Below are 23,843 nucleotides of genomic sequence, written 5' to 3' on the forward strand. Positions count from 1 at the left end.
GAGGAGCAACCGGGACTAGAACCCGGCGCCCATATGGAAATCCGGCACTGCAGGCAGAGGATTAACCAAGTAAGCCACGGAGCCGGCCCCTAAAGGTGTGTTTTCTACACTTGATCTTAGCCAAATTCTGAGAAGCAATAAAATGTTTCCTTATGACTACATGGAACCGAGCACTGCGGTCTCCTACCTGGCTTCTCTAGCTCTTGTAGGTGACTTAGTGTGTGGATAACTTCAAATCATGTCCTTGGGGAGACAATTCCTGGGATGTTTCACTCCCATACCATCCTGCTCTGCCTCCCCAGTTTCCCTTCTTGGGTTGATTTCTAGTTTTATTCCATCATGGTCATGGAACATACTTGGTATGATTTCCTTCTTTTTCAGTCTGTTTTAAACCGAACCTTCTTATATGGTCTCATGTAGTGTCTGTCCTGGAGAATGTTCCATGTGCCCTGAGGAAGAATGTACACGGAGCTGTTGGACAGTGCTTCCTCAGTGTCTGTCAGGTATAGATGGCTTGTAGGGTTGTTTCAGTCCTCTATGTCTTCTTAATCTTCTGTCTAGATGTTTTACTCATCATTTAAAGTGTTGTATTGATGTCTCCAACTGTTACTGTAGAAATGCTTATGTTCCCCTTCAATTCTGTCAGCTCGTTCCTTGTATTTTGCAAGAGTAATGCTTGTTTTCAAATAGTAATCAGTGTGGTGATAATAGCGAACAGCTTTTGAACACTTAGACTTTGCCAGGCACAATTCTACATACTTTGAAGGTAACTCATTTAGTCTTCACAAACACCCAGTGAGGTAGAGTGCTGTTACCATGCACGTTTTCCAAATGAGGTACTCACAGTTAAGAGAAATAAAGCACCTTGTAGAAGATCACACCAGTATGCAGTACCTAGAACAAGAATTTGAGTCCAAATAGTTAATCTTCATGCAGGGAATCTCTCTTTTTAAAGATTTATTTATTTGACAGGCAGAGTTACACACACACACACACACACACAGCGAGAAAGAGGTTTTTCTATCCACTGGTTTGCTCCCCAAATGGCCACAATGGCCAGAACTGGGCTGATCTGGAGTCAGGAGTTTCCTCCGGGTCTCCCAGGTGGGTGCAAGGGGCCAAGCACTTGGGCCATCTTCTACTGCTTTCCCAGGCCATTAGCAGGAAGGTGGATCAGAAGTGGAGCAGCCGGGACTTGAACTGGCACCCATATGGGATGCCAGCACCAAAGGCCGATGCTCAACTTACTATGCCACAGCGCCCGCCCCCATAAATGGAATCTTTAACCATTAGTTCTCAAGGTCCTCCTCACTCCTAAGACTAAAAACAAAAAACAAACAAACAAAAAAACCATAAAAACAACAAAAATCCACTGTCATAGGAACTATATGGCATAAAAAATGCTGTGTATATATATATATATGTGCTTATAGTTGGAAGACTATATGGTTAGAGAATGAATTCAACAAAAAGGAGTTAGTAAGAAGTCACTTCAAAAAGTTCATGGAAAAGGAAATTGAAATGTATGTTTATTTTGGTACAATAAATTAGAAATCATGCATGTTCTCTCTTTCTCACTGTCCACTCTGCCTGTCAAAAAGAAAGAAAGAAAGAAAGAAAGAAAGAAAGAAAGAAAGAAAGAAAGAAAGAAAGAAAGAAAGAAAGAAAGAAAGAAAGAAGGAAAGAAAGAAAGAAAGAAAGAAAGAAAGAAAGAAAGAAAGAAAGAAAGAAAGAAAGAAAGAAAGAAAATCACGCATGGAATCTCATCCTCTTGAAGCATTATGTGATCGCTATACTGAAATCCAGAGTTTTGTCTGCTCCAGAATGGCCGTTGGAGCTTGAAAAGAATTTCTACACAATAAGTGGTCTTTGTTATTGATGGGATTCAAAGTGTGTGTTGATCTTTCCTAAGGAAGGAAGTATTTTTTCTCTTAAATAACCACTTGGTGTGACCTCTGTCTTATATGTATGTCTCAAGTCTCTGCGTGCTAAAAGAACCAGAGACAGCAAGCACTGCCTTATGGGGACAACACATGGAGGGCTTTCTATGCCTTGCCTCCGAACTTGATGGGTCAAAATGTGCTGGCTCCACCGCTTACACATAAACCCTTCTCCTTACTATATGTCCTTGCATGAGTCTTCCAACTGCTAGAAATTGCAAACCGGAAATCACATGCATCCCTTTTGTAGGTTGCTTTCTCATCATGATGCCTGCAACTGTGGGTGGCTGGCTTGCATGTGTGAGGAAAGCTTCCGCTGCATCATTCACCCTTGTATGGCGTCTCACCTATGTGTGTTCTTACGTGACTGTCCAGCTGCTCATGCTGGGCAAATAAATCCCTTCCCCTACTTGCGGCAGATAGCAATGCTGACCCCTTTATGAATACTCGGGTGCCTTCCAAGCTGCTAGCTTCTACACGTTCCCACATTATTCAGTATCTTGACCTTGGGATACTTCTGATCCAACTCTTCCCTGGAGTTCTCCAGCTCAGAGGTTGACAACACTGGACAGACTAGGCTCAGTGGTCTCTAAGAAGAGCTGCGTCGTGATTTCCCCACATTTCCACTTTACTGTTCAGAGTTTGCAGAGATATCTTGTGCTAGAAGTGTGTTTCTTGGCCAGCGCCGTGACTCACTAGGCTAATCCTCCGCCGGCGGCGCCGGCACCCCAGGTTCTAGTCCCGGTTGGGGCGCCGGATTCTGTCCCGGTTGCTCCTCTTCCAGTCCAGCTCTCTGCTGTGGCCCGGGAGTGCAGTGAGGATGGCCCAAGTGCTTGGGCCCTGCACCCCATGGGAGACCAGAAGCACCTGGCTCCTGCCTTCAGATCAGCGCGGTGCGCCGGCCGCAGCGGCCATTGGAGGGTGAACCAACAGCAAAGGAAGACCTTTCTCTCTGTCCCCCCCCCCCAAAAAAAGTGTTTCTTGTGACATCAACTTGAGTTCTGAATTATCATTTCTTTGTGCAACTTGTTACAGGTATAGAGAATTTATTTACATCTAGAAATAATTCAGTCTTTGTAAGTTCAATCTCTTAAACATCATTGGGATATTGCACTCCTACTCTGGCCTGTTTTTTGTAAGTCTTTTCAACTTAGCTAATGTCTTCCCTAAAAGCTCTTGTTGAGTTTTTGCCTGAATAAAATCGGCAATTCAATTAAATTTTATCCATTCTTGAATCAGGAGTTACTTAGAAGAGTTTTTTAATGTTTCCAGGTGGCTCAATTTGGCTTTATAATATTCAGATTTTAATGCCTTACCTGCAGAAAAATGTGGCCCGTTTAATTCTATTTTAGTAACTGAGGGTCTTTTCTTTTTCTTTTTCTTTTTTTTGAAAGGCTTGGTGGACATTTGAAAAAACATCCAGTTCCTCTAAGCTGTAAGTTTTATTATATGGAGATTTAACCAAGCTGATGATAATATTCCCTACTTTGTTTTATTTTGCATGTCAAAATCAGAGTTGTCTTTAAGGTTTACACAAAGACTTGGGAGAATTCTGATGTCTCTTTATTCTTTTTACCTTTGGAGATTTTTTTTTTTTTAGCCCTCCAAACCCCATGTTTCTTAAACAGCCACGCATCACTTAATCACAGGATATAATACAACAAAAACAAAGCCGGAGGCATCACAATACCAGATTTCAGGACATACTACAGGGCAGTTGTAATCAAAACAGCATGGTACTGGTACAGAAACAGAAGGATAGACCAATGGAACAGAATTGAAATACCAGAAATCAACCCAAACATCTACAGCCAACTTATATTTGATCAAGGATCTAAAACTAATTCCTTGAGCAAGGACAGTCTATTCAATAAATGGTGCTGGGAAAATTGGATTTCCACGTGCAGAATCATGAAGCAAGACCCCTACCTTACACCTTACACAAAAATCCACTCAACATGGATTAAAGACCTAAATCTACGACCTGACACCATCAAGTTACTAGAGAACATTGGAGAAACCCTTCAAGATATTGGCACAGGCAAAGAGTTTCTGGAAAAGACCCGGGAGGCACAGGCAGTCAAAGCCAAAATTAACTATTGGGATTGCATCAAATTGAGAAGTTTCTGTACTGCAAAAGAAACAGTCAGGAGAGTGAAGAGACAACCGTCAGAATGGGAAAAAATATTTGCAAACTATGCAACAGATAAAGGGTTAATAACCAGAATCTACAAAGAGATCAAGAAACTCCACAAAAACAAAACCAACAACCCAATTAAGAGATGGGCCAAGGACCTCAATAGACATTTTTCAAAAGAGGAAATCCAAATGGCCAACAGGCACATGAAAAAATGTTCAAGGTCATTAGCAATCAGAGAAATGCAAATCAAAACCACAATGAGGTTCCACCTCACCCCGGTTAGAATGGCTCACATTCAGAAATCTACCAACAACAGATGCTGGCGAGGATGTGGGGAAAAAGGGACACTAACCCACTGTTGGTGGGAATGCAAACTGGTCAAGCCACTATGGAAATCAGTCTGGAGATTCCTCAGAAACCTGAAGATAACCCTACCGTTCGACCCAGCCATCCCACTCCTTGGAATTTACCCAAAGGAATTTAAATTGGCAAACAAAAAAGCGGTCTGCAGCCTAATGTTTATTGCAGCACAATTCACAATAGCTAAGACCTGGAACCAACCTAAATGCCCATCAACGGTAGACTGGATAAAGAAATTATGGGATATGTACTCTTTAGAATACTATACTGCAGTAAAAAACAACGAAATCCAGTCATTTGCAACAAAATGGAGGAATCTGGAACACATCATGCTGAGTGAAATAAGCCAGTCCCAAAGGGACAAATACCATATGTTCTCCCTGATCGGTGACAACTGACTGAACACCAAAAAGGAAACTTGTTGAAGTGAAAGGGACACTATGGGAAACGGTGACTTGATCAGCATAGCCCTGACTGTTAATGAACAACTTAATACATTATCCCTCTTAGTAGTTTTTTTGTCTGTTCTACTTAATATGACTGATTTAATTCTGTAATTAATACACAGTTATTCTTAAGTGTTGAAATTTAACTGAAATGTGATCCCTGTTAAACATAAGAGTAGGAATAAGAGAGGGAAGAGATATATAATTTGGGACATGCTCAAGCTGACTTGCCCCAAATGGTAGAGTTAGAAACATACCAGGGGACTCCAATTTAATCCCATCAAGGTGGCATGTACCAATGCCATCTCACTAGTCCAAGTGATCAATTTCAGTTCGCAATTGATCATAATGAAAGGACTAAGAGTCAAAGGGAGCACATAAGCAAGTCTAGTACCTGCTAACACTAACCGATAGAATAAATAAAGGGGAGAGTGATCCAACATGGGAAGTGAGATACTCAGCAGACTCATAGAATGGCAGATGCCCTAAATAGCACTCTGGCCTCAGAATCAGCCCTAAAGGCATTCAGATCTGGCTGAAAAGCCCATGAGAGTATTTCAGGCATGGAAAGCCAAGACACTCTGGCAAAAGATCTCTGTGAGTGAGATCTCAGTGGAAAGAACAGGTCTTCAAAGAAGGAGGTACCTTTCTCTGAAGGGAGGAGAGAACCTCCACTTTGACTATGACCTTGTCTAAACAAGATAAGAGTCGGAGAACTCAAGGGGCTTCCATAGCCTTGGAAACTCATGACTGGAGCATGGGGAGATTACTGATGCCATAGACAGGAGTGTCAATTGGTAAAGTCAACAACAGGAGTCACTGTGCACTTACTCCTCATGTAGGATCTCTGTCCTTAATGTGCTGTGCATTGAGATTTAATGCTATAACGAGTACTCAAATAATATATTTCACTTTGTGTTTCTATGGGGGTGCAAACTGTTGAAATCTTTACTTAATGCATACTAAACTGATCCTCTGTAAAAAAAAAAAAAAAAAAAAAGAAAAGAAAAGAAACTATCAACTCCCAACTTGACTCTCACTGGGATTAAACATGACAATAGGTCTGATCTGATTTCATCATCATTAAAATAAAATCATCTATTATTTTTCACTTTATGTTTCTGTGTGGGAGCAAACTGTTGAAATCCTTACTTAATGTATACTAAGCTGATCTTCTGTATATTAAGATAATCGAAAATGAATCTTGATGTGAATGGAAGGGGAGAGGGAGTGGGAAAGGGGAGGGTTGTGGGTGGGAGGGACGGTATGGGGGGGAAGCCATAGTAATCCATTATTCGTACTTTGGAAACGTATATTCATTAAATAAAAGTTAAAAAAAAATAAATAAAAAGAAAAGATAAAGTAAAAAAAAATAATTATTTTATTTGAAAGGCAGAACAACATCGAGAGACCTTCCATCTACTGGTTTGCTCCATAAATGCCCACAACAGCCAGGGCTAGGCTAGGTAGGCCACGAACTCCATCCTGGTCTCCCATATGGGTGGCAGGCAGGGGTGCAAGTATTGGGTTATCATCCACTGCCTTCCCAGGCATATTAGCAGGAAGCTAGATTGGAAGTAGGGCAGCCAGGACTTGAACAAGCATCCTGCTATGGAATGCTGATGCTTGAGGCAGTTGCTTGACCTGCTGTATCACAATGCTTGTACCATCACAGGGTATATTCTGAGAAATGCATCATTAGGCAACTTCACCACTGTGTGGAAATCAGTGTACTAACACTAACCTAGAGAATATAATATCAGTACAAAATATTTTTATGGTAACAATGTTTTACTGGTCTATGTATTTCTTATCCTATTTGGTGTTTAAAATTAAAAAAAAAATGTATTCGAAAGGCAGAGCAGGAGAGATTCTGCAGAATTTGGTCTTTGTCAGAATGCTATTTTTCCACATTTGCAGATTTTGAAATAATTTGAATGCCATGTGGCACGTTGTCCAAACCTTTTAATAGCTGACAAAAAGGAACATTTTCTTCTGTAGTCTGTTTTCTTTGTTGGAAATTACCTGATTACAAAGTGTCAGAAAGATGTGGAAGTTCACTGTTTTCTTTGCTTAGTGCTTGTTTTCAGCCACTCGGAGAGTAGGCAGCAGCAGGTGCAGTTTTAGGTATGCATTATGGAGGGTAGGGCTGAGCCAAGCATGTTTTTCTTCTGTGTTCCTTGGGGCAGCTGAAGGTACCGCGTGTGACATGGTTCACACTGGTTGCTATCACCCTCAGTGCATCCCCATCTTCCTGTTATTTCTGACCCCCGAGAGCACTCCTCCTTTCCCCCAACCCTTAAAACTGTCATGTTTAAGAACCTGAAATCATAATGTAGCCACCAGAGTCCTGTTGCCAAGTGTGACCATTTGGCCCACTGTAACAGTATATAGGGAATGAAGTCTATTTTAATAAGCTGTTTTCTTCTCCCTCCTCCCTCCATCACCACCTTTCAAATGAGTTTCTTTTTTTTAATCAAGCACACCCCAATCAGACTACTGTTTTCTTAGTGATTTAAAAGGAAGCACCATTGGCTGGAAGAAATGGCTTACAGGGGCAGGGCCATCTGGGTATCTGTAACATCATTTGCAGGCCAAACTTATGAACTTAAAAACTAGCCTGTGATAGGATTACTGAATTGAGTCCTGCCTGCAGTTGCCTTGGCAGGGCCAGACCAAATGATTTCATTTGGATATTCCCCACCTGCCAGTTAGCTCTTCGTCAAGGGTCACAATTACCTAAAAACTGCCTTGATCCCCAAGAGTAAGTGTACGAATTGAATCGACTCGATTAATTCCCTCTCCTTCCCCCCAAGGGGAGGTGAGACATCTCTCTCCATGCTGCATTACTTAGTGTTGAGGTCATGTGGGAAATTCTTTCCTAATTGCTTAAAGGTGTTTTCTACACTTGATCTTAGCCAAAAGAACACGGCAATGAGAGATTTGTTCCCAAACCTGAGCTGAAAACCCTAGGAAGCTAGGCTGCGTCACTTGGCTTTGTATTTTTTTTTTTTTTAACACCATCATGCTATGAAAGGGTGGTCAAAAGCAAGAGGTAGGACTAGTAGGATGGTTTGACTGCCCTGAGAATCTAGACCCTGTGAAACAAAATCTCACCTATCACTACATATCCCATTAGCATCTTTCAAATCCCAAACATACACAATACACGGTCAATGTCCTAAATAAAGGCCAACAGGACTAAGTCAAGTGTGGGAGACGAACGCTGGGCGTCTCGCACACAACGATCTCCTGTATGGAAAACTGAGCTTAACCAGTACTCGGAGAAATCATATGGAGAGTGGGATGATAGATAATGTAGTCCTCATAGATGTTTCTCTACCATGGTGAACCACTGTTGCAGCCAACTTTGAAGAAACTTGACATTTTTCAAAGTAAATTGCTTAAAAGGGATAACCAAGGAGGTGAGAAATCTGAGCAAGAAAAATTACTTGACGTACTAAACATTATTCTATGTGTTACTTAACTGTAGGATGTGGTCCAGGGTGACTAGTTGATGAGTTTGCCTATGCAAAAATGAGAGTAGGAACATGAAAGAGCATGTATCAAGATTTATGAGATATAAGCAATTTCAAATATTTTGTTTAGACCCTAATTTGCACAAACTTAAAAAAATCTGAGACTTTCAGGGAAATACAACACTGGATGTGATATTAAAATGTTTGAGAATGCGAAGAGTTCGCAGTATTTTTCAGAAGTGTGCAAATGAATTGATACAATGTCTGGGACACAGATGAAATAAAAATGCATATAAATCTAATTTTAGGAGCTGGGTAATGAGTAAATGAAGGGGGAGGTCTTTCTATAACTTTTCTGTACTTACGTTTGCAATTTTTCATATGGTACAAAATACATTGTAATTGACTTTGAATTTAAATATGCTTAATTAGTGAAAAGGTTATCTACTAAAATAAATCTATGGTGACCTCTGTATAAGTTGGGAAAGTTTACTACAGACCCTGGTGAAACACATGTCAGTGCCTCTGGGGTCATTTGCCTTTGGAGAACTAGCCATAATTGACAAAGATTTTTGAAGAAATTATGCATTTTCTTTGAAAATGCCACATTGAAGTAGCATGAAAAATACAGGTCCTAACATATTCTAAGTTTTACAGGAAACCTGCTTATACTTTTTCCGAATTTTCAGATAAGAGGAACATTAACTTAATTCTTACCCCAAATCTTAACATTACAGGCAGAGAAATGTTCTGAATGATTTGGTTTGTGAGACAGTATTTCTCAGTCCAGAAATAGAAGTGTTGGAACTAGAACTAGTTTGATATTGCAGATGATTTTAACTACACAGAAAAGATGCAGAATGTAGTGCTTGCTTTTAGTTTATTAATTTATTTTGCAAGAATCTGATTTTCCGAATATGTACTGTTGGGAGGTATGATGCATGCATAGCCTTTTAAAATGCCTTTGTACAATTTCAACTCAAAATAACCTCATTCACAGCATACACAGAAATCTAAGAGACATGGTATTTACAAGATTTAATAAGTTTTTGCTGCTTTAATGAAGAAACTGATCAATTCTCTTACAGTAGGGAAAGAAACATGGACATTGAGTGTCATTATAAATAAAAATTCAGAATTGCTCAGTCTCAAAGCAACTTTTCATGGCCTTAGAAATTAAAATTGAGTCATCATTCTATTAATCTCTGAATGCCCAAGCCATGCAAAATCTATTTGTATTAAATATTTGGGGATGCAAATAATACAGAAAAAAAAGTCTGGTGACGGTGAAAACATCATCAGAATTAACTTTTACAACAGGAAAATACTGTTAATTCTTTCAAAAAGATACAGTAGTGGTGCAACACAGACAGTGCCCAATTTATTCTGATTTTTTAATATAACATTTCAATTGTCATTTTTCTTTCTCTACAGATATACAAACACACACTGTAACATGGACTCATTCAAGGTCTAACAATGGTACAATGTTAAAATAATTCAATTTTTAACTATTAAGGGACATCTTCACATTCCAGGATACATAGTTGATATTTTTAAAGGACAATTCTTCTATGCCTTATATTCTTTTCATTTATACTGTCAGAAAGACACGGCAATGACCTTTTAAAAGACTATATAGAATTCAGTTGCCACAGAAAGTTGGATATGAACCCTAGATAACTGTGACAAAACAAAGACAAAATTTAAGGAAACATTGATTTTTTTTAATAATGAAAAAGTACTAAAATTGAGACCAGCTCTTAAAAATTAAACTGCTTATCACACTTCCCGTAGCTTTCAGGGAAATAAACAAATTAGCAACACTTTCCCACCATCATTAATCTGCTCTAAAACTACATTTTTTACAAAGCTTTTGTTTCTTTAAAACCCTGTCTCTACTGTCTCCCAAACAAGGTCAATATGAGTTCAAAACATTTTACAATGCTTAGAGAGCCTCTGGTTCCTCAATCACTGCTTTCAACTTTTGAAGAACTCCTCCAAAATTGAAGGGGCAATCTACTTTTAAAAGAATGGCAAACATGCTTTTTAAAAACCCAGTTTACAAAACAATGAGAGAATGTAAAATGTATAGTCAGGTCTGTATGTCACCAAATACAACCAACTAGTCATCTTTTAAGAAAGCAAGCCTCTTCCAAGAAGCAAGCAGCGCGCCACCCACCGGGAGAACACGGGCACCTCAGGGGCGAGGCAGCCTCCCACCTGGCTCCTCCACATGCCAGCTGTCTGCACATGCCAACCGCTTTAGGAGATCTTTTTGAAAAGGCACCTTGAAAGTTGAGAAAGTTACTCAAACTGGTCAGACAAGAAGCAGTCTGTCTATGGGCACAGTTAAACTGATCCAACTTATCAGTGTCAAATCATTTTGCTTATTTTAAATCTGAACACAGCCCAGGTGGGCATACAAAATGTGTGCACAATTAGAAACTAACATGTACAAAACTGCCTTCATCTGATGCCTCACACCCCACCACCCACACCTAGCAAACAGACGGGCTTCTCATTTTTCCCGCAGGTGAAAGCAATGATTGACTAGATAGATCACCAAAGGACTGAAACCATGCATCTACTGTATGATAACCGCTTATTAACCTGGATGCATTTTCATGCAATGGCTTTAAAGTCATCTACATGGTTTGAATAAAGCATCAGACCTTTCAGACACACTACTTCCAATCTCAACTGACGACTGCCAAGTTAACTGCTGCCACTGGAGCATATCACTATGAACACTGGTAAACCTTCTAGCTAGAACACCACGCAGTAGATATATTGTCCCCAAAACTGTTACCGAACACCAAGCGGGGGGCGACCACCACGGAGACAAAGCCATGCAAAGGCAAAGGCATCTTACAGAGCAGTAGGACTGCCAGACTGCCGCTGCAGGACGGAGACCCGGAGACCAGGGCCACGAAGCCTTTCCAGAACGCTATTTTCAGGACCACGCGTTGAAACCCATCTGCCTCATCACCATTATTTTCACAGTTTTGCCACAGTTGTATGAGAGATGTTTTATCAGTGTAATTACAGAACACGCTGACTCTGGGAGACAAGTAGATGGACTTTAGGGAATCTTTCCAGACATGAAAAAAATGTTTTCAAAGCTGTAGGCAGTGAGTGAAATTGTGATTGTGATAGAAAACAATGAGTTATGCCTTTGGTTTCATTATGCTATTAAGAGCAGCTTGTTCTTCCAGGTCTGCCAGAGATTACGGCTAAGCTAGTATACAACAACGTCACAAGGGAGTGTGAGAGTGAATGTGTGTGTGTGTGTGCGTGTGTGTGTGTGTGGGGGGGGATACCTGTTATTCCTAAGGCTATATGCAGCCTTAGGTAAAATCCTCTATGATGGGAAAAACCTATGAAGTTTATTGCTTCTTATATTTACCAAAAGGAAGAGAGATTCCAAAATCCAATTCTGAGCTAAGAAGGAAATTCAACAATGGCAGAGATCTTAATTAAATGTGCTATTATTAATTTTCCAGTGATGCACCTTAGTGAGTCACATGACTTTATCTCTTCAGTTATCCACATCCAACGCACTCATTCATAAATAAGGAGTGCTTCACTACTACCTGAATGAACTTGACATGATGTCTGAATAGTTTATGACCAATTTGGAAGTTCCTTGTTTCTGACTGCACTGTATTCACCATGCCTTCTCTTGCTCCCCACATCATGCAGTGTACAACTTTATGATATTGGCCAACTGTAATTTCCCTCACATTGGTTTCTTAACATATGTGCAAATAAATCTTTATTGAACAGCTAACAGTTTTCAGCTAAATTAGGATTATGGCACAAAGTATTATCTGTGCTGTAAACATCATGAAGTCATCACAACATTGGAAGGAAGAAATAAAAAGGCCCTATGGACTGCAAACGTTTCTTAAGAACCACAGCGCAGCTCAAGATTTCCAAATGGATTTTGGAATGGACTTGCATTTGGCATACATTCACTGTGCTACTGGCAAAGCGCAGTTTTTAAGAGTATCACTTATAAAATCATACTTTGTAAGGACTTGTTATTTCTAAAACCAGTGGCCTAATAAAAGCATGCAGTAACTTATAAAATGTATCTCTTATGTGGCATAATTAGGACTTAGTTACCAGTGTTTGATATAGCTTGCTGGATCATCGTATAAGCCAAAGGGGTCTCACTACCTGATTGTACTTTCAAAGGGCATGATATGCCTAATTCCTGACTGCTACAAATCACATTGTAAAACAACTTGTTTGTGTACATGTGTGTGTTTGAAATTACCCCTGAAAAAAGCAGCAATGACAAATACCCTTATTATTCTGTGGAGAAAAAAAAAATCCTATTCTGGGTGCTTTTTCCTGCCCTTCTGTTCAGTAGGAAGCAACGGGAAGAAGCACAGGGAGCCTTGGTTTTCCCGAGAGCGGTGACCAGGTAAGTCTGCTCTTGGAATTCACAGTTTGTCTGCATAAACTGTAACATTACATACCACGATTGGAAGTTCTAGTTTAAAAAATAAGGGCCACTCAGCAGTAACTTTAGCAATGGATATCCCACCGAGGAGCTCTTGACTTCTCTGTGTACATTCGTTCAGGAGTGAATCCTTGCCAGTTTCAAGTATCCCTTTCTGTCTCTCACTCTGCAATGAGTTAAGAAAGGAAAATAAAAAACCTCCCCTCTTTTCATTTTGTGAGCACAGAGGCCACAGTGCCATTCCTCCTCCCCCCGCAGCAATTGGAAACGCAATGGCCGGGCCGATGAATGGATTCCCCAAGTTTCCTTTCTTTCTGGTAGGTGCACAAAGCTTTCTTCTCAACCTGGTGCAGACTCCCGTGGGTTCAAGTGTACCGTGGCATCTCGCACTGCTCACAGCGATTTAGCGCTGGGTGGTTGAGGAAGGTGCAGCTGTCACAATTCCACGGAGCCCCTTCATAGTCTTCATCTCGGGGCTGTGGCCGAGGGCTTTGTCTGGAGCCAGTTAGATGCTCTGAGGAGAGAGTGTGGGAAAAATGTAATTTTTCCAAAATATAATCCAAACTGAAATGCAAATAACCACAAAAAGAAAGGGAAGTAGCATATCTACCGGAAATACAGAACTGAAATTTGATATATATCCTACTTTGTTCTAAGCAATTTACTTTTGTGCTCTAAGACGGAGAAATCCACAATATACTGCCTTCCTTAGTTCATTACCCAAAGTGGACAGTTGTGCTTTATTCCAGCGAAATGAAGGGGAAAAAAGGGCAATGTCTTCTAGCATGTTAAACTGTCTCCTCCGTAAGTTTTCCCCGACAACTTCAGCTCGCCCTTTTACCCTATGCATTCTATATGAAACATGTCTAAATGTGTGCCTTCTTTCATGAGACCTTAAACTCCACAATATGCATGTGTTTATGCTAATGTTTCGTGAGCAGCAGGGTTAGTTAGTAATACCAGTTTTCTCAGAATCTTACCAGAAGAGATTAAAGACTCTAAAGTTAGTTTTTCATAAAACTGAATGCATTCAATATAAAAGGCTCCCTCTTACTCCCAGATTCCTCTCCACCTTTCTGGCATTAGTCCTTCACGTGTAAGTTTTTAAAATACCTGGCAACATCAAATGCTGGAAACTACAAGTATTAAAAAGCTTCAAAATTTATCTTCTATTCCTTTTAGGTCCTCATTCTCTCCAGCCTCGTGCTCAGAAGCTCTGCTCTTTGAGTTAATCCATAAATCCTGTCTTTCAGGAATAATCCCTATTGAGAATGGGGCTGAGTGAATAGAAGGCTAAAGGTCTCCAAATGGAATTCACCCTGGAATCTGGGGCAAGGTCAGCAGGCTGGATAATCCACTATAAAACACCAGAAACCCCTACTAGGAATTGGAAATGAGATTAACTTCTAAGGTAAGCAATCTTTCCAAACAGGTAACAAAGAAAACCCGAGACTGGGGAAGCTTTTGCCAGTTAATATTTTGGGTTAAGCGTATCTTCCATTGGAAACTAATTAGCTGACTTGTGGCTTATCAACTTTGTCTTTCATGACAAATGGCTGGTATGAACATTCAAGAGGCAGAAGCTTACCCTAAGGTATGGTAAGGCTCATCCTCACTTAGGAAGATGTAATCACTGAGTTCCTCAGCCTATCCCCATGACTATAAACAGGGGATGGGCTTGTTTTTCTTCTTTCAACTGCCGCTCATAACTGCCATTATCACCCATCTTGTGCCTTTTGGCTCATGACTCCAAATTATGTACATTTAATATAGAGTTCATTTTATTGTCTCATAAAGAGGAATAAAGAGCACACTGTCAAAGGCTTCTGTTAAGGAAAAATGTTACCATCCCATTTCCAGAAATGGTCCTCACTCATATAGATATAGTAGTTCCTACCTTTTCAAAGAACAGTATGCACTGCCTGAAAATCTAACATTCACTGCTGTTGGTTTTAATAGGTAGACTCTAACAACTCAATTTTATCCTCTTCCAGGAGAGATGATTTTTAATTTACTTCATTTTGACCTTCCATCTTTCCATGTTCATTCCACATGCAGTCTTCAACTATAGGACATGGTGTAGTGTAAATGTTGAATGAAAGATTTTCCCAATTGCTTTTTCTTAAAAATTATATCAATAAGTAAAAAGTAAAAAAAAAAAAAACTCTTTTAACCTAACCTGGCATACCTGGGGGCTCAACTATTTAGCACCATGTCAATTTAATTTGGAATAATAAATTACTCTGAAGTAATTCAACAAATATATTTGAAAGCCATCTTAATTAGAATTATACTGATCCTGAAAAAAGACCTTGCTCATTTCATCATCTAGAGAAATACTATTTAAAGAGAAGTACCTAAAACCAAAACACATTTTGGATATCTGTTCTTGTTTGCTTTACAGGTGGGTAATCCCTCTTGTAGCATATTTACAAGGTTTAAATATTTCAGGCCTTGTGCTAATAAAAGGATATGCATACTTATACACAAGTAAAAACTGAATGCAGTTTGCCTTTAATATTTTAAATGAATCAATTACATTAGGCTAAATTCCCATAAAAACTAAAAGCTTCACAAACATTACAAATAACTTGTCAGTGTAATCAGTATTTTTAAAGATTTATTTGAAAGGGACAGATTTTGCTTGTATTAAGTAGAATAAAATTTAAATGTTTTCTATATAAGTTTCACAGGTAAATGAAACATAGATAGAAAAGTAGTTATTTTTCAAAAAAATGGGAACTATGACAATATAAAGGAGAGTTGTAATTATATGAAGCATAGGGTAGTTTCATGCTTCTTTTTGTTCTCAGGATGGGATTGTTCCACTTAGTTTTATAATGCTTTTTTCACATTAAGGGGATTTTAAGAAATACCAAGTAGAATATTGCACAAACTCAAACATATTAATATTTTTAGAAACTTTATTTCAACTGAATATCAGGATAAAGTTCAAGAAACTCTAGAAAACTTCTGTTAGAAGTTATAAAATCCAGAGCTTTCATGTAATTTTGAAATTATTTATTCAGCCTTGCTTTCTGTGTTCTACTTTATAGCTGATCTGTCCAATATGGTGACTATTGAGCACTTGAAATGTGTCCTGTCCAAACTGCGATATACTCTAAAAATATAATACCAAGTTTTGAAGACTTAAATGTAAAATAAGGAATGTAAAATATCTCATTGATAATTTTATCAAGATTTCATATTGGAATGGTATTTTGCATATAATAGATAAAAAATAAAACATTAACTGTAATATATTTAATGTTTTAGTGTAGCTACTAGAAAATTTTAAAATCTCTGTGGCTTATACTCCCTGCAGACAGCATGGCCTAGAAACTCAGTATATAGACAAAATAATTTTTTAAAGCCCCCAAAAACCTGGTTTTACTTATGAAAACTCTAGAGTTAATGTGTATCTTTGGACATTCTACACAAACTCTGGACCCACAAATACAAACCCTCTGCAGCTGCTGCCTGGGTATCATGGACATCTGCCTGTACTTTGGAGGTCACACTAATTCTTCGAGCTTTTCTCTCAATTGTGCAGGGGTCCGAGGAGTCTGTGTAAGAAGAAGCAAAGCCAGTGAGAAGGGATCAAGTCATTCATTAACAAGAGCGAGCAGGCTCACAAGAGCTGGTCATGTACCCTACACGGCTGAGTGTGTGTATCCATTCTATTACTTCTTGGTCACCATGAGCTCTCTTGGGAAGGCAAGTACTATATTTCATACTGCTCTTAAAACCTATACAAAGCAGTAGCTCTTGTAGCTTTTGCCATCCTCTTCAATGCCCTATTTCACTAGTTACCCACTTTTTAGTGAACTAAGAATACAAACTCAGTGACAATAGTTAAAATGTCGACCTGAAAGCAAAATCTGAGCGATTATTTAGCAATTCTTGGATTAAGTAATAATAAACTACTCATAAGGCTAACTGTTATAACGAAGAAATGAAACTATAAAATTTAAGGAGCAAGACTAATAGTATTTGGAAAATCAAGACCAATTCAAAATAATATCATGAACAAATATGTGCTCCCCAATCATTCCATGAATTCCAATCGCCTACACGTGCATCTGCCCAGCATATGCTCTGCAACCAAGAAAAGAATTACTGGCATCCCGATTCTTTGCTAGAATACTGTTTATGTGAATTTACAGGTTATTAGTAAATGACCTTTTGTGTTAAGTAAGTATGAGAAATGGCAGACTTCCTATTTGCCCTTAAGAACCAGAGATCTTGTATTTTCTAATCAGTTCTGAGCCCCTATGCAGTTTCCTCTTCGGAAATCATTGCCCCATAATCCTAAGCATAGTGTGTCAGCACTTGATTAAACAATCCATTTATCAGGGTAAACGAAAGCAGAACGTCTCCTTAAGCTCCAAAGAGTAAGGTAAAGTTCTTTTTTGTCGATTTGTAAAACATTTTTACAGCATCACATACCTCATCTCTGTAAGATACACAGGTAAATATTTGGACAGATGGCCTTCTGTAGTGTACAGGTTGGACAGGTCACATGGCCAAGATGACCTGGATCAGTACTCAGGTCATGAGACACCAAGGTCATTGCTCTTGCCACCTTATAGGTTACCAATGAGGAGGTGGGAAGACTGAGTCACCGCAGGAGCTCACACACTAAAATGCTTAACTACAAAGTCTAATCTGAAGAGATTTCTCTCTCTCTGTCTCCCCACTCCCAATCTCTCTAGTTACACACTTACTATTCAGATAAACTGTATTCCACTTGGATTTTTTTGTATGTATCTGCAATAACTCCAAGACAATCACTTGAACCTATACATCAATTCTACTAGTTCTTTGCATTTTACTGGGCTTTTTCTCCTGGTTGTTAATTTGAGTGGTACTGCAAACCAATGTGCACTAAACTAGATGTAACTTTTTAGGAAAAGCTGATTTAGTTTAAAAAAAAAAACACAAAGAGAGAACCTGCAAGTTGTCTAACAGAAAACAAATTTTACTTCATAGAGGAAACTGAATAGCTGTTATAAATCTGTATCGAAGTTCTACTGTTTGTAGGTTTGATTAGAAAAAGGTGAAAAAAATTTAAGAACTTAGTACAAAATATCATTTTATATTCTTATCACCAATATCTACATAACTAACTCACTAAAATAAGAATTCACATACAGTGAAGATAACATTTTAGAGACAGCATTCTAGTCTACGTTTTATTAAAACTATGGTATACTGAGTATAAGCTGCTTGGGGGTAGGAGTTGGGTTTTCCATTTGGTGCATATTTAAGCAACTAATTTTAGGGGTTGGCTTACCATGCTGGCATCCAATATGAGCACCCGTTTGAGTCTCTGCTGCTCTGGCCCCAGTGCTTGGTACGAGAGACTTAGATGGAGGCTCTGGCTCATCTGAACCAGTCCCTGGCTGCTGCAGCAATTTGAGGAGTAAACCAGTGGACAGAAGATACCCCTCCTCCCAACTCTGCCTTTCAAATAAATCCTTAAAAAAACTGATTATAATTGGAATCTCATCATAACCAACTCTAAGGAACAATCACTATCAGCTTTAGCAAACTATGAGGGGCGGGCGTTTTGGCCTAGCAGTTAAGACAGTGCTTGGGATGCCTGTGTCCCCTATCAGACAGAATGCTTGAGTCCAAGTCCCAGTTCTGTTCCACTTCCTGCTAATACACACCCTGGGAGGCAGCAGGTGATAGCACAAGTAGCTTGAGTATCTGCAACCCAGCTAGGAGACTTGGATAGAGTTCCTGGTCCTTGGTTTTCGCCTGCCAAGTCCTGGCTGTTGCAGGCATTTGTGGGAAGTAAACCAATAGATAGCAGCTTCCTGTCTGTCTCTCCTTCTCAAATAAAAAGAAAACCACAACTTCGAATATACAGTTCTTGGCAGCAGATCCATCACCTTACTACAAGAAGTGTTCTTTTTATTTCTTTTAAATGGTCTTTTACATACTCCTTCATGAAGTGTCTGCTCAAATGTTTTGCCCTTAAATTGGGTTGTCTTTTCATTGTGCTGTAGTTCTTTACATAATCTGAATACCAGTCCTTTATCAGACACATATTTTGCAAATATTTTTGGCTAGTTTGTGTCTTGCCTGTTAAATCATTTATTATAAACGATTTATTTGTTTGAAAGGCAGCTACTGCATGCATGTGCATGTGAATGATATCTTGCATTCAGCAGCTCACCCCCCAAATGGCCACAATCTACTGCTTTCACAGATGCACTAGCAGGAAACTAGATCAGAAATAGAGCAGCTGGGACTTGAACCAGCACTACAACATGGGATGTTTGTGGTAGCTTAATACGCTATATCACAACGTTGGCCCCAACCTTTTCAGCTTTTAAAAAATAATTTATTTTCGGCACAGGCAGTGCTAATGCCACCTGGGACAGCAGTGGAAGGTGGCCCAAGTCCTTGGGCCCCTGCACTGACGTGGGAGACCCAGAAGAGGCTCCTGGCTCTGGTCTGACCACTGCAGCTATTTGGGGAGTGAACCCATGGATGGGGAGATACCTATTTCTCTCTCTCTCTCTCTCTATCTATATATATATAGAATCTGTGTTTTGAATACATATTTTTAAAAAAAGACGCCACTATGTATGGATTTCAAAGTTTTCTTGCGCCAAAATAAACATCTTTAATTCCATTTTCCACAAGCTTCTTTAAGTACCTTCATATTGCTTTCCATGTTCTGTCTAAAAATCTTTACACCTAACTTGCAAAGATATTGTTTTGTTCTGGAAGATTTATGGTTTAGCTTTTACACTTAAGTGTATGACCTAGCTCAAATGCTTGTATATGATGTAAGGCAGAGATCAAAATTTGCATTTTTTTCCTGCATAGATATCTGGTTCCTCTAGCCCTGCTTGGTGAAAATTGTTTGCTGTTTTCATTGGTTGGTTGTGGTGTTTCTGTCAAAACATCAACTGAGTGCGGTGAGTTGGCTACATCTTGGCTCTTTAACTGATGAGCCATGTCTTTATTCCTATGCCAGTATCATACTGTGATTACTGTAGCTTTAAGTCCTAGGTATGGTTAGCCTAAGACTTCCAACTGTGCTATTTTTAATAGATTATTTTGGATATGTATTATAAGTCTTCTGCATGTCCACATGAATTTCAGACTCAGCTCATTAAAAACAAAAAGGGCTAGCGGAGTCACAATCGGCATTGCATCGTGTCTACATACTGATCTGGAAAATGCTGGCACCCTAACGATACTGAGCAGTCTATCAATCTGTTCACTTAAGTTTTCTTTGAAATTTTCTTGGCCATTTTTTGTAGTTCTCGATGTATGTATCTCCACATACATTTATTCCTAAGTGTTACATGTGGTTTGGTGGCACTGTAATTGGAATTATCTATTTAACTTCATTTTCCAATTGCTTCCTAATATATAAAAATATGATCTTCTATCCTAGACCTTAAGTTAATTTACAAATATTAATTCTACTAGCTGTTTTCCAGTATCCAGAGGATCTTCCTTTTGCAAATTATGTCCTCTGTAGTATATACCTTTATTTCTTATATTCCATTCTTTATTTTTCTTTCCCTATCTCACCACATGCACTTAGGATCTCCAGGTACAATCTTAGTGGATTCAGGATTTCATTATTTCAGTAATGATGGTAGCTGACAGTTTGTGAAAAGATGCCCTTTTCCTATAGCTACTGAATGAACATATGCTCTTTCTCTTTACGTTGTTGTTTTTCTGTGTGAGTTATACCGATACTGTAGTTCTATGCTAAATTCTACTTGGTTATGATTATTTTCTATAGGATTTTCTTTGCATTTATATTTATAAGGGATACTGATCTATAATTTTATTTTCGTGGACGATGGGTATTATGCTTTTATTTGGCTTTAGAATTGGGGTTCTGCTAGCTCCATTAAAAAAAGGCAGGGTTGGGGCCAGCATTGTGGCCTAACAGGTTAAGTCATCATTGCAATGCCAGCATCCCATATGGGCACCAATTTGAGTCTTGGCTGCTCCACTTCCAATCCAGCTGCCTGGGAAAGCAGCAGCAGATGGCCCAAATGCTTGGGCCTCTGCACCCATAAGGGAGACCCAGAAGAAGCTCCTGACCTCAATGTGGCCCAGCCCCAGCCGTTGCAGCCATTTGGGGAGTGAACCAGCAGAAAAGTCTCTCTGACTTTGAAATAAACAAATCAGTATTTAAAAAAAAAAAGTTACAACACCAAGAGTGAACCCTAATGTAAACTATGGAGTTGGGTGATTGTGATGTGTCAATGTAGGTTCATTCCTTGTACTACTGCAATGTGGGATGTTAATAATGGGAGAGGCTATGCATGTGTGGGAGGAGGGAATATATGGGAAATCTCTGTAACTTCCTCTCAGTTTTGCTGTGAATCTAAAAATGCTCTAAAGAAAGTCTTTGGGGGAAAAAAGATTGGAAGAATTCCCTCTTCTATTTACTCAAGCTTGTGGAAGACTGGTATTCTTTTTCTTAAATGGTAGATTCACTCACTCATGATACCATTAGAGTCTAGAGTTTTCTCTGTGGGAAAATTTATGATAATGGATTCAAGTTCTTTAATAGATAGTATTTACTATATTTCATCTCATTTTCAGTTTTGGTAGGTTTTTAAGAAAAGTGTTGAGTTTATTGGCATAAAAAAGTTCACATTCTTTTATTATTTTAATGGATAACTTATCTTCTATTTTTGACTAGTAATTGTTTTCTTTTTCTATTGTTCTAGATCGGGTCACCCTGGAGTTGACTGATTTTGTTTACTTCAAATTTCTGGCTTTAATTTTCTGTTATTTGTGTCTCCTAACTCATTGACTTTCCTTTCTTCTACTTCCTTTGTTTTTTTCTCACTTCTTGGAGGTGGGCAGAATTTCAGGTCATGGATTTTAATCTTCCTGTCTAAAGTGAGAATTTCAAGCTGTGAATTTTCTTATAAGCACTGCTTCAACTATTTCCTGGTAAAGAATTTGGCGTTGTCTACACCTCCTGGGAGGTAACTTTTAAAACCTTTGAGTCCTTATTTATGGTGGGCCTCAGACCATCCCTGAAAGCTTAGGCTAACGAGGTGGCTCATGATGGACACAGAGTACACCATTTCTTACCAACTTTGTCCTCTGTTACCAGAGTAACAACTTTTCAACACACTCCCTTAAATAGAATTCTTTGACAGCTTTTGAATCAATACCACAAGGTAACACTTGCTTAGTAGGTACTTAGGCAAAATCAAGTTTCAAGATTCATTTTATGATTCCAAAAGGCTAAAATGATCAATGATCGATACATCTCCTAGTAACTTTCAGCATAAAACTGCATATAATGTTGTCACAGGGCCAAATGTGGTACTAGGCATTTACTAAGTTTCATCTTTGTACCATTTTAAGAAATCAGTAGGCTATTTTAAATGCAAGCTGGCACTGTGGTACAGCCAGTTAAGGCACCACTGGCATTCCATTTGAGCACCATTTGGAGTCTAGGGTCCCCGCCACTCACATGGGAGACCTGGATGGAGTTCCTGGCTCCTGGGCTTAGGCCTCACCCAGCCCCAGCCATTGAAGCCATTTGAGGAGTGAATCAATGGATGGAAGATCTCTAACTCTGCCTTTCAAATAAATAAAATCAATCTTAAAAAAAGTTAAGACAACCAACATCATGGTAAAGAATATTTTAAAAGAATGCAGATCAAACATCCATGATACTATTGAATAACAGATACAGTACTGCAATCTGTAAATAAAATATAAAACATTCCGTACCAGCTGAGCTTAAATACACATCCAAAATTTAAATAATTATGTCAAGTAACATTATTTAGATGGAATTTATATATTCCCTAATTTAAAAAATGTCAGATTTAACAATGCTACAACCCCAGGTATTTTTATGTACTTACCTTTAAAGACTTATTTATATATTTGAATGGTAAAGTGACAGAGAAATAGACCTTCTATTTGTTGATTCCCTACCCAAATGGCCCCAACAGCTAGGTCTGGGCCAGGCCAAAGCCCAGAACTCCATGTTGGTCTCCCACGTGGATGGCAGAGGCTCCAGTACTTAAGCCATTTCTACTACCTTCCCAGGTGCATTAGCAGGAAGCTAGATCAGAAGCGCAGTAGTTGTGTTTTAAACCAGCCATCCAAGTGGCAGCTTAACCCACTATCACACACGGTCCACTCCTACGTATTTCTCAAAATTTTTTACTTATTTATCTGAAAGGCAGAGAGAAAGAGCTCTGCTGTTCACTGGCTCATTTCCTCAAATGCCTGTGATAGCTAGGGCTGCACCAGACGGAAGCCAGGAGCCCAGAACTTAATCTGTGAGTGGCAGAGACCCAAAGACCTTGGGCCATCATCTGCTGTGTCTAAGTGTGTGTATCAGCAGAAGCTGGACAGAAGCAACGTACTTGGATCGTACCCAGTACTTGAGCCAGGCACAATAATACGGGATATGGACATCCCAAGAGGTGACTTACCCACTGTACCATATGCCTGCCTCTATGTTTCTTATTTTTTGTTTTATTTCAAATACAGTATTTCTACTACTCTATGTCCTAATGGTCAATCTATCTACACTAGGTTCAGGCAAAAAAAATTAAACTATTAAATGCATACTTTAGGGGCCGGCGCTGTGGCGTAGCAGGTAAAGCCGCCGCCTGCAGTGCCAGTATCCCATATGAGCACCAGTTCGAGACTCGGCTGCTCCACTTCTGATTCAGCTCTCTGCTATGGTCTGAGAAGTCCTTGGGTCCCTGCACCCGCATGGGAGACACAGAAGAAGCTCCTGGCTTCGGATCAGCACAGCTCCAGCCGTTGTGGCTTATTGGGGAGTGAACCAGCATACGGACGACCTCTCTCTCTCCCTGCCTCTCCTTCTCTCTCTGTGTAACTCCGATTTTCAGATAAATAAATAAATCTTTAAAAAAATGCATACTTTAGTTCAATATTGGTTATTATAATTACAGAACAATATGGGCTGTTAAGAATGAGGCAGAAAAATTAATCTATATTCATTAA

The 23,843-nt window shown here is 39.2% G+C and overlaps 1 protein-coding gene across 11 annotated transcripts in view; it reads right to left on the reverse strand.

Moving 5' to 3' along the window:
- Positions 1-9,230: 9,230 nt before the first annotated feature.
- TAB3 (TGF-beta activated kinase 1 (MAP3K7) binding protein 3) overlaps positions 9,231-23,843 on the reverse strand; it is an 80,076-nt gene continuing 65,463 nt past the window's right edge. For 9 of the 11 annotated variants that reach the window (XR_011385692.2, XM_089324082.1, XM_089324083.1 and 6 more), the window contains 2 exons: positions 16,304-16,405; positions 9,231-13,353 (listed from right to left, as the gene is read on the reverse strand). Coding sequence is in view for 9 of the 11 variants with exons in the window: in XM_089324082.1 (XP_089180208.1) it covers positions 13,205-13,353; positions 16,304-16,405 (251 nt within the window). In the remaining 2 variants the exon portion in view is untranslated. The remainder of the gene's footprint in view (positions 13,354-16,303; positions 16,406-23,843) is intronic. The other 2 variants (XM_017349841.4, XR_001795464.4) reach the window with 2 other exon arrangements.

This window comes from Oryctolagus cuniculus, chromosome X (genome assembly GCF_051225735.1).
Source record: "Oryctolagus cuniculus isolate XC-2025 breed Fujian yellow rabbit chromosome X, ASM5122573v1, whole genome shotgun sequence".
NCBI classification, from domain to species: domain Eukaryota; kingdom Metazoa; phylum Chordata; class Mammalia; order Lagomorpha; family Leporidae; genus Oryctolagus; species Oryctolagus cuniculus.